The 14,543-nt window shown below is 38.2% G+C and overlaps 1 protein-coding gene across 1 annotated transcript; it reads left to right on the top strand.

Moving 5' to 3' along the window:
• Positions 1–1,963: 1,963 nt before the first annotated feature.
• On the top strand, positions 1,964–14,081 carry plb1 (phospholipase B1). Its single transcript, XM_004082484.4, has 43 exons — positions 1,964–2,150; positions 2,537–2,574; positions 2,669–2,735; positions 2,867–2,930; positions 3,035–3,069; positions 3,993–4,059; positions 4,124–4,172; positions 4,293–4,358; positions 4,440–4,505; positions 4,584–4,639; positions 4,717–4,786; positions 4,862–4,969; positions 5,041–5,094; positions 5,376–5,429; positions 5,503–5,574; positions 5,649–5,709; positions 5,780–5,838; positions 5,929–6,002; positions 6,083–6,126; positions 7,443–7,551; positions 7,646–7,697; positions 7,797–7,877; positions 8,059–8,124; positions 8,199–8,299; positions 8,382–8,463; positions 8,644–8,748; positions 8,826–8,921; positions 9,005–9,076; positions 9,152–9,229; positions 9,300–9,360; positions 9,434–9,492; positions 9,719–9,786; positions 9,866–9,909; positions 10,007–10,106; positions 10,202–10,253; positions 10,367–10,447; positions 11,414–11,479; positions 11,609–11,703; positions 11,922–12,003; positions 12,092–12,196; positions 12,275–12,370; positions 12,463–12,537; positions 12,617–14,081. The coding sequence occupies exons 1-43, from the start codon at positions 2,003–2,005 to the stop codon at positions 12,884–12,886; spliced, it is 3,348 nt and encodes a 1,115-aa protein (XP_004082532.3). The 5' UTR covers positions 1,964–2,002; the 3' UTR covers positions 12,887–14,081.
• The last annotated feature ends 462 nt before the right edge of the window (positions 14,082–14,543 follow it).

Raw genomic sequence — 14,543 nt, 5'->3', positions numbered from 1 at the left:
CACTGATAAATGAAGACGATTTTAGGCATAAACCTGTTGTTTCTTTCGTGGTCGTCGTCGTTGCTTTGTTTTTCTTTTTCAGCTGTTACTGCGCTGCTCTGAGACAGTATCAACATCCGGTTGTGACGTAGCAGACCCTGCATCGGTACTTCCGCCAATCACCAACAGAGGGCAGCAGAGAGAGAGAAAGAGAGAGAGACACGAACAAAAACACAGTGAAAGTTCATTTTTTCTTAGAAATTAAAGAACACTTAGTGAAAAATTTATTTTAATATCGCACTAAAAGCGTTTTAATTTCTAATTAAGATAAATTTAGTAAGAAAATTTAAAACTAGACACTAATACAATTAATTAAAACATTTCAATTAGTAATTTATATTGAGATCCTGGGGCTCACAGTTTATATATCAGGGCTGCTGTAACTGAACAGACCACAAAAGGTCAAAATATTATAGTTAAAAAATCAAATTAGAAAACTCACCTACGACATAAATTGTTCAAAAGACTTTTCAACAAAATTTATTTTAAATAATTGCACCCAAGAAGCCAAGCTTTCTTAATATTATCTATTTTCTACTATCTATTTTCAGCTAAATTTATCAGAAATTCCTCTATGGATACATGAATATTTTTAAATCGGCACATCTGAAAAAATATATATTTGCTATTTTATTTAAATAAAAAGTTTTTTTTGCAACACTGACCAGTTAGTTGTCTCTGTTCTTGTAGATCAGCTGATTTATTAATTAAAAATGAATTTTAATTGGCTAAATTTGCAAACAAGCAAAAAAGAAGCTCCTCTAAAATAGTTCAGGTAAAATAAATGAATTTAAATTAGGTAAAAGAAGTTTTAGGGATAGATAATAAACCTGGAAAACCAAAAACATGACTGAAAAGTTTGGATATTTTGAAATAAAATGCACAAAAAGAAACAAAACGTGCTATGGATTAATTGTTAATAATTGCATAACACATGCAGTTGGTCCAAAGTCCTCTGTAACAGAGACAAGGACAGGGAAAAACATGGAAAAAAAACATAGATTACAGGAAAAATGAAGCTGCGTGAGATTACCACTGATCACAGAGTTATCCAAAAATATGCAGCACACACTCATCTGGCAGGAACATCATGTTATATTGTTTTGAGTCAACATTTAATGGCAGATCATTCTTTTTGCTGCTTGATGGAAATCTGATATCTCCACACGATCAAGATACTGTATCTTTCACCCTTCCTTAACTCCAAGGTTTGTGCTATCAGCAAACGTCCTGTAAGGACACTGTCATAAAGTATTTTTCAATTTAATCATATCGCAAAATATCCCAAAAAGTGTACCTGAATGTTTTGTTGACAGAGTTTGATTGTGTAAGTGTGAAGAAACACTTGCAACATCAAGGTATAAACTTTATCTGTCGATTAATAAAACCACTTACATAAGACTGAAGTGACAAAGGGTGTTTCGTTTTCAAAGTTTTGAAAAACATTTAAGAATAGCCTTCATGAAAAATGCAAAACAAGTGATATATTTGATTGAAATGTTGACATTTTCCTTCTTTTTTTGTTATAAATGTCAAATTTGCATTAGGGCTTTGGTCCATTCTGCAGCTGGGTGATTGAGCTGATCAATGGTCACACATCTGGTAAATTTCATTGTAATCTATGCTTGAATTAAACAAAAACTCATTTAGTCTTTTGTTTTAGATGACAATATCTTTCAGTTTTCTGTCTCATCCATCAGTGAGTTAAAAAATAAACATTATTATTCGATTTTTAGCACCACTTTGTTACTATGCGGAACATGTTCATTTTTGAAATCTACAACAGTGGAGATATCAGATGAGATTGTATAACTTTATTACTTTTTGGGAATTATCAGATGAAAATAGCTGGAAAACAAAGAGGAATGGTTATTTATTATCCACAGGATAAAACTTTGCCCTTTTGGGGCTCTTTCCTCACCCCACGCCCGTCACAGCAGCAGTATACTTTTACAACCGCAGAATGCCTCCTGCCTGTCATCTGCTAAAGCTTACAGGTAAAAAAAGATGCGAAGAGCCAGCAGCCTCTCAGTGTGAGAAGCACTCTGGCAGCATCATGACTTCCTCCTCGCTCCTGATTCTGGCAGCCGTCTTTGGAGCCACATTGACAGGTATTACAGACAACAAAACAATGCATTTTTTTAAGGTATTGTTATAAAATCATGCTGACACTGTTTGAATAGTTAAAATGTAGATTGCAAGGCATTAATCCTTTATGGTTTCCTCCTTTTTGCTTGTGTGCAGTTTATGATGTCCTTAATGGGTCAGAAATAACTTTTCAAGGAATTTTCTTGTCCAAACAGACGGATGGATCCACTACTGATTGCAGCAAAGACTGAGAGATGTTGCATAATACAAGCGAAAAGAATATATTTGATATCTTAATAGTACCCAAATGATGAGCTTCCCGATGGCTTTGAAATCACTTTAGAAACATTTTTCAGCTGAACCCAGAAATGTATGCAAATAGTCTTTATGAACCTTTTTTGTCATACAGGTTCCCATGGAGCTGAGGTGATGGAAAAATCTGAAAAGGTACCGAAGGATTTAAGTGACATGCATGTTTTTATTTGTCTATTTAAAAATAAAAGTCTTTACATCTCCTGCTCTGATGCTTTGTTACTGACAGAATATTCAAAGCTATATTCCTGCACTCTGTTCACCAACCCCGGTCTCCTCATCTGGACCCACATCTGGTAATTAATCGAATAAGGATTTGTAACAATGATTCTTAGTTTTGTTCAGTTAAAGGATCAGGCCTTTAACTGCTGGCTGGTGTGTCAAAAACCGTCCCGACACTAAAATTTATTTTGTTTTTCATAATCAGTTCATTCTCTGACTCCTGCCGATGTCACAGCGCTTCACGTGCTGGGAATACCCGCCTCACAAAGGTGAACAAACAGCAAGTTCCAAGCAAAGCACGCCTCACTTGTTGCGGCATTTCAGATTACAATTATACTTTCTTTGATTTTGTTTGCAAATCTATCTTTATTAGAAAAGAAGCTTCCAGAGTTCTCAATAGATTGACAGGTAAGCTGAAGCTTTCAAAATGTCAAATCTTTTTTGATACTGAATCTTTTTTCGTAAAAAAAAAAAAAAACACTTTCACTTGTGCTTGAAAATGATCTTAAGTTTTGTTGCACAACTGCATAAAATAATAAATGTCTTTCTTATCAATCACTTTCCATTCTGTAACTGTGATCTGATTGACTTTACCTGCTGTATAATAAAGGCATCCTTGTTCTTCCAGATAAGTGTTTTCCAACCAAAATAAAGTTCTCTCCTTTGAAGTCTAGATTATATATTTATCAAATATTGAAGATAATTCTCGTTAGAAAAGTGCAGGAGTGAGTTACAAAACCATCAATGTTTTCCATCAAGAGATTTTCCAGCCTTGAGGGGAATGCTATGATTTCAATAATGCCAGGAGTAGTCAGTCTGATAATGCAATAGACCTTAACCTCTCTAAGAATCGTTTAATGTCCTAAGAGTCTCAATACACTTGGCAAGAAAATAATTCAACCTTGAACAGGGATAAACGTTTGACTCGAACGACTGTTGCATAAATTAAATCAGACTTGATGTTGGTTGTGGGTCAAATAAAAATAATGTCATCCTGACACTTTCAGAAGCTCCTTCGATTTTTTCTTTGAAAGCACATTTGAGGTTGAAAAAAAAGCACAGCTGCAAACAGAATCCCAAGCGGTAATCAGACTTTGAAGAAATACTTTCCAATCCATCAAACAAGTCTTTTTTTGCGTCTGTTAATGTAGATAAGATAGCAGGCTATAAACTCAGGCACTGACCTTCAAGTGGCATAACAGTAGGCACAAGTGACAACATTAATGGATCCCTTTAGGCAGACGCAGTAATCTCAGGAGGCAGATAATTTGCCGTGTCATTGTGTTCAAAAGGATTGTGTCTCCTCAACTATTATCTTATTGCTTGAACAGAGCTGCTTTCCATGTTGAATCCTGACGTGACCACTGAGCATGTGCATCAGACCTCACTGCAGCCCAGGTGAGACACAAACAAACACATGCATGAGAAGAAAAACTCCTTCTGATGACTGGAAATGTTACAGGAAATTATCAAAAGAAGCTCAGGATCTGGCACTATCTATTGCCCATCAGGTGGGAAAACTTTAGTTTGTGTATTTTTACATTTAAAGCTCACATTTAGCCATTGAAAACCATCATAACTAATAAATTCAATCCCTTACAATGTAAAACAATACATTTGTGTTCCCTCAGGAAACAGACTGGAAGGTTGTCCTGCTGTTTGTTCCGGCAGATGTGATCTGTACCTGTTCACCACAGGTAAGGGGTCACTTTAAATTCCAAAGTCAAACATGCTTGTTGGGACTCTTTTTGTACAACTGTTGTTGTGTTGCACTTCAGGTTGCCGAAGATATTAAAAGTTCGGTTCAGGAAGTGGAAGCCGCTCTGCTGATATTGCAGGAAAAGGTAACAAATTTACAGCTAAGCTTCATTTTCCCATAAAGCAAAAGAAAAGCATAAAATGTGATGGGCATGTGCTCACAGTTGCATCGCACCCTGATACGTGTGGGAGTCTGGAGTGGATCTCCAGATCAGGATAAGTGAGTGTTTTTGTAACTTCACTCATGCATAGAACTCTTTTTATAATGTTAAATGACACTGTTGTTTTCTGTATTAGGTGTAAATGTATGGGAGAGGATGGCATGAACCAGCGTCTTCAGAGAGCAACCGTTCTGCAAGCACTGCAGGTGAAACGCAGCTCAGTGGGGTCGGCTAAACGTTTTCCTTCACAAAAGTTGAACACAACTTTTTCTGTCTCCCAGGATTCTTTACATCAGCTCTTAGAAAATCCAAGATGGCAAAGCAGAAAGGGTGACTTTGCAGTTGTGATGCAGTCCTCTCCAGTCATCCTTGAATCCCAATCACCTGCTGTAAGTTACAAACTACAATACAAGCAACAATAATACAAGTTAAAGTGTCACAATTCAAGTCTTTCTTTAAGGAAAACGCACAGGCTGTGCAGACGGAATTAGCTCTTCAGCTATGGACAAATTTGGTGAGTTTTTCTTTTTCTTTTTTTACATTATATAATCTCTGTCAAGAACAGACCAGCCTTGGCTAAACTCTAAACTCAAATCAAGACTGAAATCACATGTTGACGTTTGTCTCACCACAGATTAGATAAGAGATTTAAAGATTAACCATAATTTATTGATGACATGATTTACTGCAGTTCATTTCCTTTATTTGGTGACACATGAAGAACATAAATGTGTAATTATTGCTGTTAAAGCTGTCCAAGGAATGACTTCACAGTATTGTAATTAACCCTTCCAGCTCCAGCCCTCAACAAACCCGGCCCAGGCCCTGGACATTCCTTGTCCCACAGAGGTGAGGCGCAGCAACTGTGCGCAAAAAATTTAATTCACTGTCAACCCATTCGTTATAAATGCTGTGAATGCAGGAGCGGCCTTTTCTGCGAACCCAGATCAACTCCCCCACTGTGACTCTCAGAGATGCCTCACCATGGGCAAACGTAAGAGATTTTAGCAACATTTCAACAGCAAACAGTAGAATTTATGCAAAACTGGAGTAAACCTGTGTTTCCAGAATTTGGGTTCTGACTTAACCTGTGTTAATCGAAATCCATCCCCTACGACGCCCACCTCAGGTAAATAAGCACTAGTGTATATGTATTCTTTATGGTTAAGTTTAACATACTCTTTCCTCCTTCGGCTCAGTTCACGAGCTCAGGCCTGGGGACATTAAGGTGGTTGCCACTGTTGGTGACTCTCTGACTGTAAGTGTTAGCTCCCACTACTTTTCTCCTTTTACGTCAGACATCACATGTTTTCATTGAGGTGTTTTTCCACGTTTGGTGTTTCCAAAGGCAGCCAATGGTGTGGGTGCAAAAACAGACAACATTCTCCTTCTGCTTACTGAGTACAGAGGGCTGTCATGGAGGTAAGCCTGCTCAAGATTCCTGCAGAAGTTCATATTTTGTTTGCAAAGCTCATGTAACACTAAACTGTTATCATTTTCAGCATTGGTGGTGATGAAAACCTGACCACAGTGACAACTCTGCCAAGTACGGTTGCCTTTTTTCCTCGAAAATAATTCTATTTAAGTAGTTTTCTTGAATAGTAAACAGAAAAAGTAAATGCGGATTTAATGTGCCACAGATCCTAGTTATTATCCTGGTTTGTTTCTGCCAACTATAAATGCCAACAGAGCTGCCCTTTATTCAGAAGCTTCAATGTGTAAAATACTAAAAAATTCATGTTTTAAAAACTCACCTCAATGAAAAAAAGCAGGTTTTTTTTAAATGTTCTTGTGGCATATTTTTGATGATGAAGGATATATATTAGGAAGAAAATTCAGCTTTAGATTGCATTTCTTATTTGGGACACAGACAAAAAAAATGTCATTTGAAAAAGGTTGTAATTGTGGCGTAGAAAACTAGCTAGGCAGGCCACAAGCTGTCTGTGCCGCTCCATTCTGATGCATCCACTTGTAGACAAACAGATCCATGAACGTCTTTGATTTCCTCGTCTGAGCTGGTGTCTGCCTCAAAGCTGTACATCTGGATAGCTCCAATACTGCTCAACTTTTTTGTTGAATCAGGAATGTTAGGTTGAGCTTGTAAGGGGTGCGTGAACAGAGAACTCTCAGTTGTGGGTGACAGGAAGGGGGGCAGGGTTGTGAATTTCTAATGAACTACTGCTGCTCTGCAGAAACTATTTCATGGAAGATAACAAAGGTTTTTAAATTTTGGCTTTTATGTGCATCTAATATAATTTGAAAATACACCTTATTAGCGTATAATCTTAAGTTATGTATGGAGGATTTGTATTCCATACAGTATGTATTTTCCATTTTTAGGCAAGAACAGTTAAGGCTTGCTATCTGCAGTCTTTAAAAAAAATCCTTTTAATTACATCAAGTACTCCCTTTACCTGGTAGAACAGAAGACTGAAAGAAAAAAGTGTAAGAGAAAATCTATACTTCAATTAATGCTTATTTAGATTTTATTGTTTTTACCTTTTTTTTGCCAAAGTCTCCAACATTAAAACCAGTGAAATATTTATTTATCTGAAGCAACTTGAAAAAGCAGTATATGTCCTGCACTAAACATTTAAACAAAGTGGTCATCAGTTCTGTTGATGGATGCATGTTTCCGTATGGGAGGGATTTAAAACTAAATTTTTTGTAAAATTTTAACTGATCGTCACTTTAGAAATCAGCAATTTTTCCAAAAATACAAGAAATAAATTTGGATGTGAATATTTTTTCGCAAACAATTTACAAAACCCATTTATTGAGACCAAATATTAAATGTTATTTGCAGCTTTACTTATAATTGTGCTATAGTAGTTTTGTGACATTGTCTTTGGATGTTTGCAGACATCCTGAGGGAGTTTAACCCCGCCCTGACTGGATATTCTACTGGGACTGGTAACAAAGACAGTCCAAATGCCTTTCTTAATGTGGCCGTGCCCGGAGCAAAGAGCGAGTAAGTCTTGCTCATACATCTTATTCACCTCTCAAGCAAAAGTAAACAAATTGAAGCTTTATTATTACACACTTCCATGTGTTCCATTTTTCAGTGACATGGTGACTCAGGTGCGCAGTCTGGTGGAGAAAATGAAAAACGATGCGGTATGAAAAGCAATATTAAATTTATGAGTTGTTGCATTTAAACTTCCACGTCCTGATCACAGTCAAGAGTTCAGCATTGTGCCTGTCATCTCTTCACAGCGCATCAATTTCAACGATGACTGGAAAGTCATCACTATGTTCATTGGTGGCAACGACATCTGTGACTACTGCGCCAACAGTGTGAGCACTCTTTCTTTGACATTTACTCTATTTTCAACAGAAGAGTTTCGAAGAAAAGTGACTAAAAGCTAGCAAATAGAAAGGTTTTATATTTGGGAAATTATAGATGTATCTTTCTAAGATCAGTGTTAAGTTCATTCATGGAATGATTGTTTGAGTAATGACGATGTTTGCCCCACAGATCCAGTACTCGGCTCGAAATGTGGTCACACGGATCAGTCAGGCTCTGGATATTCTACACAATGAAGTATGTTTTTATTCTCTTTGTGTGAAAAACATAATTACTGATTACTGCAAGACAACACAATATGTCTTGTTCAGGTTCCCCGTGCCATTGTCAATCTGGTGGAGATGTTATACATCCCACCTTTACGTGAGCTGCACACCGACCCATCTTTGGGTTGTCCCACCTGGTTTGTGGGGTGAGTCTAAACCAAAAAATGCTTCAATAACCAAATGGAACAAAATTGCATATTTTGCGCTTACAGCTTTTTTTGTGTTTAGCTTCATTTGTTCCTGCATAGTTAAGCCCAGAGAAGGTTCAGCTGAAGTCCAGCAGATCCATGAGTTGAACAGAGCTTACCAGGTATCCAACACTGAAATTTAAGATTTAAATCAATATATTTTATGTCAGCAGCAACTTTATTTCCTTTTTTTTTGTTTATGACTGCAAGGTAAATCTGTAAAAAGTCATTTTATTTTCTTCAATAAATCCTCACTTTTAAATGTTTTTTAGTCTATTTTCTAATAACTGCTTTCTTTTCAGCTCGCCATGAGAGATCTGATTGACAGCGGTCGCTATGACACACATGAGAACTTCACTGTGGTGCTGCAGCCTTTCTTTAGAGACGTTGTACTCCCCAGATTACCAGTAGGAGCAATACATATTCCATACATATTCTGATTGCTTTGGAGCTTTCTTTTCATCATTTCCCTCCTTTGTAAAAGGACGGCCGGCCTGATCGCTCTTACTTTGCCCCTGACTGTTTTCACCTCAGCCAGAAAGCGCACACTGCCATGGCTCAGGCTCTTTGGAACAACATGGTGAGATTGTCTTTTTTCCAGGAAACGTTAGTCATTTTTTTCTGTCACTTTTGATTTTAACCTCCACATTTGCGATCTTTTAGTTAGAGCCAGTGGGAGACAAGACGTTCACTCAGAATTTCACTGATGGCATTGAATTGAAATGTCCCTCAGAGGTATTTCATCACAAAACTATATTTCATTTTTGGTCGCTTGTGTGTATTCATTGGATATTTCTTCTCTCTAACCAGACAAATCCATTCATACGAACTGCTATAAACAGCAACTACACCTATAAAGGACCTCCACCTACGTCTGCTCCAGTCACAGTAGGTCCTGTTTCTGTCTGATTATGCAAACAAAAAGGCAATACATGGAATGACTTTTGCGATTTTGTAGAACTGGGGCAGCGACTTCAGTTGTGAAAACACAGCTCCGTCTAACACTGTCCCCACTTCAGGTAAGCTTCTGCCTAAAATCTAGGAGTTCATTCAAATAATTAAGTGTTTAAAGTAATGTTGATCTTCTGTTAGCTCATAAAGTACGGCCAGGTGATATCAAGGTAGTGGGTGCTCTGGGAGACTCCTTAACGGTAAGTAAAGCCAGAACAGAACAATTTTTTTAAGCTACAATAAATAAGAAAAAATTGGATTTTCTCCTCTTGGAATCACAGTTTTGAGTTGCTTTCTTTGAATCGTCATGTTTTCCCTGTCATAAACCGATAATTGGATATAGTTTTTTAATACAGTTGGTTTCTGTGAGTCTTTTCTGTGCTACAGTTTACATGTTAAATGGGAAAAATGTGCCAAAACTTCCAGGCTGGTTTTGGAGCCAGAGCAGAGAACCTTCTAGAGCTACGGAACGAGGACAGAGGGGTGTCATGGAGGTGAGAAGTCTCACATACATGTACTCAGATGTATTTCTCATTTATCAACGTGGTATTGATTCCTTATTTTGTTTTGCAGCATTGGAGGCGATGAAACTCTTGAGACGGTCACAACTCTACCTAGTAAGCCTTTCGTCAATGTACTGCAATGCACATTAGAGCCAGCAGATGGCGGAGCAGGGTTAAAGAGAGGTTGTTGATTTCCTTTTCTCCTCATCAGATATCCTCAAGAAGTTTAATCCTAATATCAAAGGAATGTCATTTGGGGTTGGAAAAGAACAGACGGGCTTTAACATGGCAATATCTGGGGCTAAAATCTCGTAAGTTCTCATTTTAATACAAACTTCTAACGTTTATACATACATATGTTTTTAACTCAAAACTGATGAACCTGTTTTTATGTAACTGCAATCAGAGGCATCCCAGGGCAGGTCAGAACTCTGATTGACACCATGAAGGCTGATCCTGTGAGTATGATCTAAAGACAGCTTCTGATGCCCTTCCTGCTTAGTCAAATTATAATATTTCACAATGGTCTTTCTTTGTTGTGATTGTTTTGCCTTTCGTTTCATGGCACTAGAGTGTGGATTTTGAGAATGACTGGAAGCTTGTGACCCTCTTCATCGGAGGCAATGACCTGTGCCAGTACTGCACTGACCGGGTGAGTCGCTCTAAGAAATCATTGCGAGGAGAAGAGAGCTTCCCTGGAGAGAATGGATCTCCACAAAACCATGTCTCAACATCCCGGGGTGTTTTGTGATGCTCCGACCACAGTTGTCTCATGGTATCGCTTCTCAAATCGACCTGCACGCTGAAGCGGAATAATGAAGCTTTGTGAGCCACCCTCCCCCTGATAGTTTTTGTTGTATCAGAGCGAGATGAGAGCAGACATGCTTTCTTTCAATGAGAGCATTCTGTCACTCTACCCCCCTCCCTCCTCGCACAGGCAACAGGGACAGGCGTTGTTCTTTAAGAGGCACAAACAACGCAGAAATCCACTCAGACTCATTTCATCCCACGTCTGTTTCCCTCCTCTCCTTCTATCACAGCTTGTGCTTTGAAGCAAAATTACCGTAGAGCAAAACCAGTTTATGATTAGATCTGATACGTCTTGTTTATTCAAGTATTATCACAATCACCAGCCAATTTATCCGACTCTCCTGCCCAGCTGCTCGTTAACGCAAATTTCAAATCAGCCAATCACGTGACAGCAACTTTGGTCAAGACAATCTGCACCCAAATGGAGGAGAAAGGGGATTGAAGTGACTTTGAACGTGGCATGGTTGTTGGTACCAGAAACGCTGGTCTACTGGGATTTTCACCCACAACCATCTCTAGAGTTTACAGAGAATGGTTCAAAAAACAGAAAATATCCAGTTAGCTGTAGTTCTGTGGGTTAAGTTGCCCTGTCGATGCCAGAGGTCAGAGGAGAATGGTTTCAGCTGATGGAAAGACAACAGTTACTAAAATACCTCAAACACCTTTGGGATGTGGTGGAACGGGAGAATGGCATCATGGATGTGCAGCCGACAAATCGTGTCAATATGGACCAAACTCAAAGATGTACCTCATAAAGTTCGCAGTTAGTGTAGATTCAAACAGTGAATTTTCTGTCTACAATCTGTAGGTGACCCATTCACCTAAGAACTACAGCCATCACATGATGACAAGCTTGGATATGCTGTATGAAGAGGTGAGGAGATGTCCGCCTCTTCCAGATACTGAACTCCTTCTCATTTTCTCCTACATTCTCAAATCTTAACACCTGCTTTTCTGTGGTCACACTAATGACCATTTTTATGCTTGTTTTTTCTGACATCAGGTTCCACGAGTGATTGTGAACGTCTTGGAAATCTTGGAGATTGAACACCTTCGCAAGATTAAGAGGAACACATTGGGATGCAACTTGATACAACAGTAGGCAATGATCCAATCAGGTTTTAGTTGACTAAAATCACAGTGTCAAAAGCAGATTACAAAAAAATTCAGATTATTATTAGACTGGACAGATGCATCCATCATCCAGGCTAGTTTTCTGGACTTTGTGAACTCTCTTTAGTTTCAATGTTTGCTTCTACTGGTCCTTTAGCGGGAAAATTGTATCAAAAGTGGGTATTTTTATTGCTTATCAACAGGTTTGTGTGTCCCTGTTTCCTGGACCCTGGAGAGGATTCCCCAGAGCTGTCTGAGGTCAAACGGGCCAATCGACAGATGCAGGTCAGTGCCCAGTGAGGCTAACATTTGTGACTTTCAGTGAGACTCTGTGAGGCTAGTTAATGCGGACGCTTGCATTTCCCTCTGTAAGGTCGAGACTTCAAATCTGGTTTACGGGGGTCGGTACGATGGCAGAGAAGACTTTGCTGTGGTTGTCCAGCCGTTTTTCAGAAACAGCATCCTTCCTCTAACTGCTGTAAGCACCACCAATTTCACAGCGGCACATTTGCCTGAGCATTTGGCTTGAGAACTGTCGTCACTCTCTTTTTTTCAGGATGGGAAACCTGATACCACCTACTTCTCTGTGGACTGTTTCCACTTTAGTGAACGAGGACAAGCTGACATGGCGAACGCTGTGTGGAACAACATGGTGAGTTTGGCAAATCAACTGAATAAAAGCTGAACTTTTATTATCCAGCTGAAAATTGAAACCTTACCAGTCAAGTTTTTTTTTTCTTCTAGTTGGAGCCAGTGGATGAAAAACAGACGTACAACAATTTCCGAAATAACAGAAGCAACATTAAGTGCCCGACAGAGGTGAGAAGATGGAAAACCTTTGCCTTAACTGTTGGGTCAGTGAGATGATTTGTCTGACTCTAGGATCCTTGTGTTCCAGGAGCATCCTTACATTTTCACTAAGTTTAACAGTATGCCCACTTTAAGCACAACCAAAGGTCCAGGTCCCTCCACGGTGGTCCCACCGCTGAGCACAGACGATCCCTCCAAGACAGATTGCTCAGGGAAAGTGCAGGCATGGCTCGCTGCTGTGCTGGCTGTAGTCGGTCTGCTGGTCGGCGGCGCCGCCACAGGACTCTTCTTCTACTGCAAAAACAAGAGAAGCAAGAAGAAGCAATCTGGAGTGGAGATGAGGGGCACAACATTTTGAAATGCCACTTGAGCTGTTTGTGTTCCAAACCAACCACAGAAATCAAAATGGGCAGTTGTGTTAAAAAAACAACAACATCAACAACAATCACATCATTTAAAGTGACTTTGGGAAGCATATTATTCACTCATGAGCGCCTCTCAACCACAAACATGTACTTTTCTCAAGAAAGACCTAAACTACATAACATTCTGGCGGGAGGTTCATTGTTTAACGTGTGGTCCCCGCAGTGTAAATTAGTATAAATTCATATTTAAACGTTGTAGCTGGTCTAGCAACAAACTCTAAAAGCCCATAATTACAACCCACACTAATATGCAAACAAAAACCCTTATTTCTGTTTTTGTAAACAAATTAGGATTATAATGCAAACACATTTAAAATGGGTGATAATGTTTTAACGAGATTTTTAGCAATTGTCATTAGACGACGCAAAACTTGCCTCAAAATGGAATTAAAGTAAACTTAAGGCTAACTCGGTTATTGTTTTCTTTTTATATTCAAGACAGTAATTGAGTGTTTATTTGTTTTTCCATTTTGGAGAGGGTCATTTAGGAGCTGCGTCTAGTATGTGATATAGACAGGTTGTCAAGGAAACATCTAAAAACACAAAATGTCACCAAATAATAAATGCGGCAGAGGCAATTATATGATTTATCATCAGGTATACAGCCTGCTGTCATGAAAAACACAGCAACGTTTGTTATGACCACTCTCCAATCAGTCTTCTTTGTCCATTTCTTTGATTACACAAGCAAAATATATAATAGTTGTATCATAATTGGTTCTGCAAGTCGTTAACTAACAGTTTATTGTATGGTCAGTTTCTGTTTATTCATTAGCATTCCTGTATATAGTAAAATCATTTATTTAATTAAAATTTGCATTTGAGTGCACTTTGTCTAATAGGCATTGCAAAGTCAGTTGCAGTATTTTGGGATGCAAAAAAATTGTACACAACCATTGAAATGTATGTTGATTTAATCATTGTATGAGTTTCTCTCCTTTGTTAGGCATGTTGAATGAAGGTAAAAGTAAGATTTCAGTACATTTGGCATTCCTGTTAAACTAAGTGTACTGAATGTACCAGAAAAACATGAAAAGGAGGACACAAACTACTTTGATAAACGTATTTTCTACAGTTTTGCATAAATCTCGAATGTGTTGATTTTTAATTAAAGTCTGCAAAGATCGACTAGTGTTTTTTTTCTTCATTTTTCAGTTGTTGTGTGTCGTAAAGAAATTCCTGTGTGGCAGCCAATACTGCTGGCCCATGTGGCTCATGCTGAAAAAAACCTGCTTTTTACAAAGTGGTTTTGATGTATGTATAATTTAAAAGGCCGTTCAACTTTATTAAGATATGAACAATGCCACATCTATTAATAAAATAAATGGGGAAAAGCTACTCCTGTGTTTAGAAAAATAAAATAAAAATTGTATTACTTCAGTTTATTCATTGAAAACATTTACACTTTTTGAAATATGTTTAAATAATAGTTTTTAGTGTAAAATTGTGCTATTTTATAAAGGCTATCTTTTAATATTACCCATGCATACAATCCGTTAAATACTTAAAAAAATGTAATACAGTGATCCCTTGCTATATCACGGTTTACTTTTCACGGTTTCGCTACTTCACGGATTTGCAAGGTGCATT

Source organism: Oryzias latipes, chromosome 22 (genome assembly GCF_053564925.1).
Source record: "Oryzias latipes strain Hd-rR chromosome 22, Olatipes_Hd-rR_3.1".
Classification (NCBI taxonomy): Eukaryota; Metazoa; Chordata; class Actinopteri; order Beloniformes; family Adrianichthyidae; genus Oryzias; species Oryzias latipes.
This window is presented reverse-complemented; position numbering and strand designations above follow the sequence as displayed.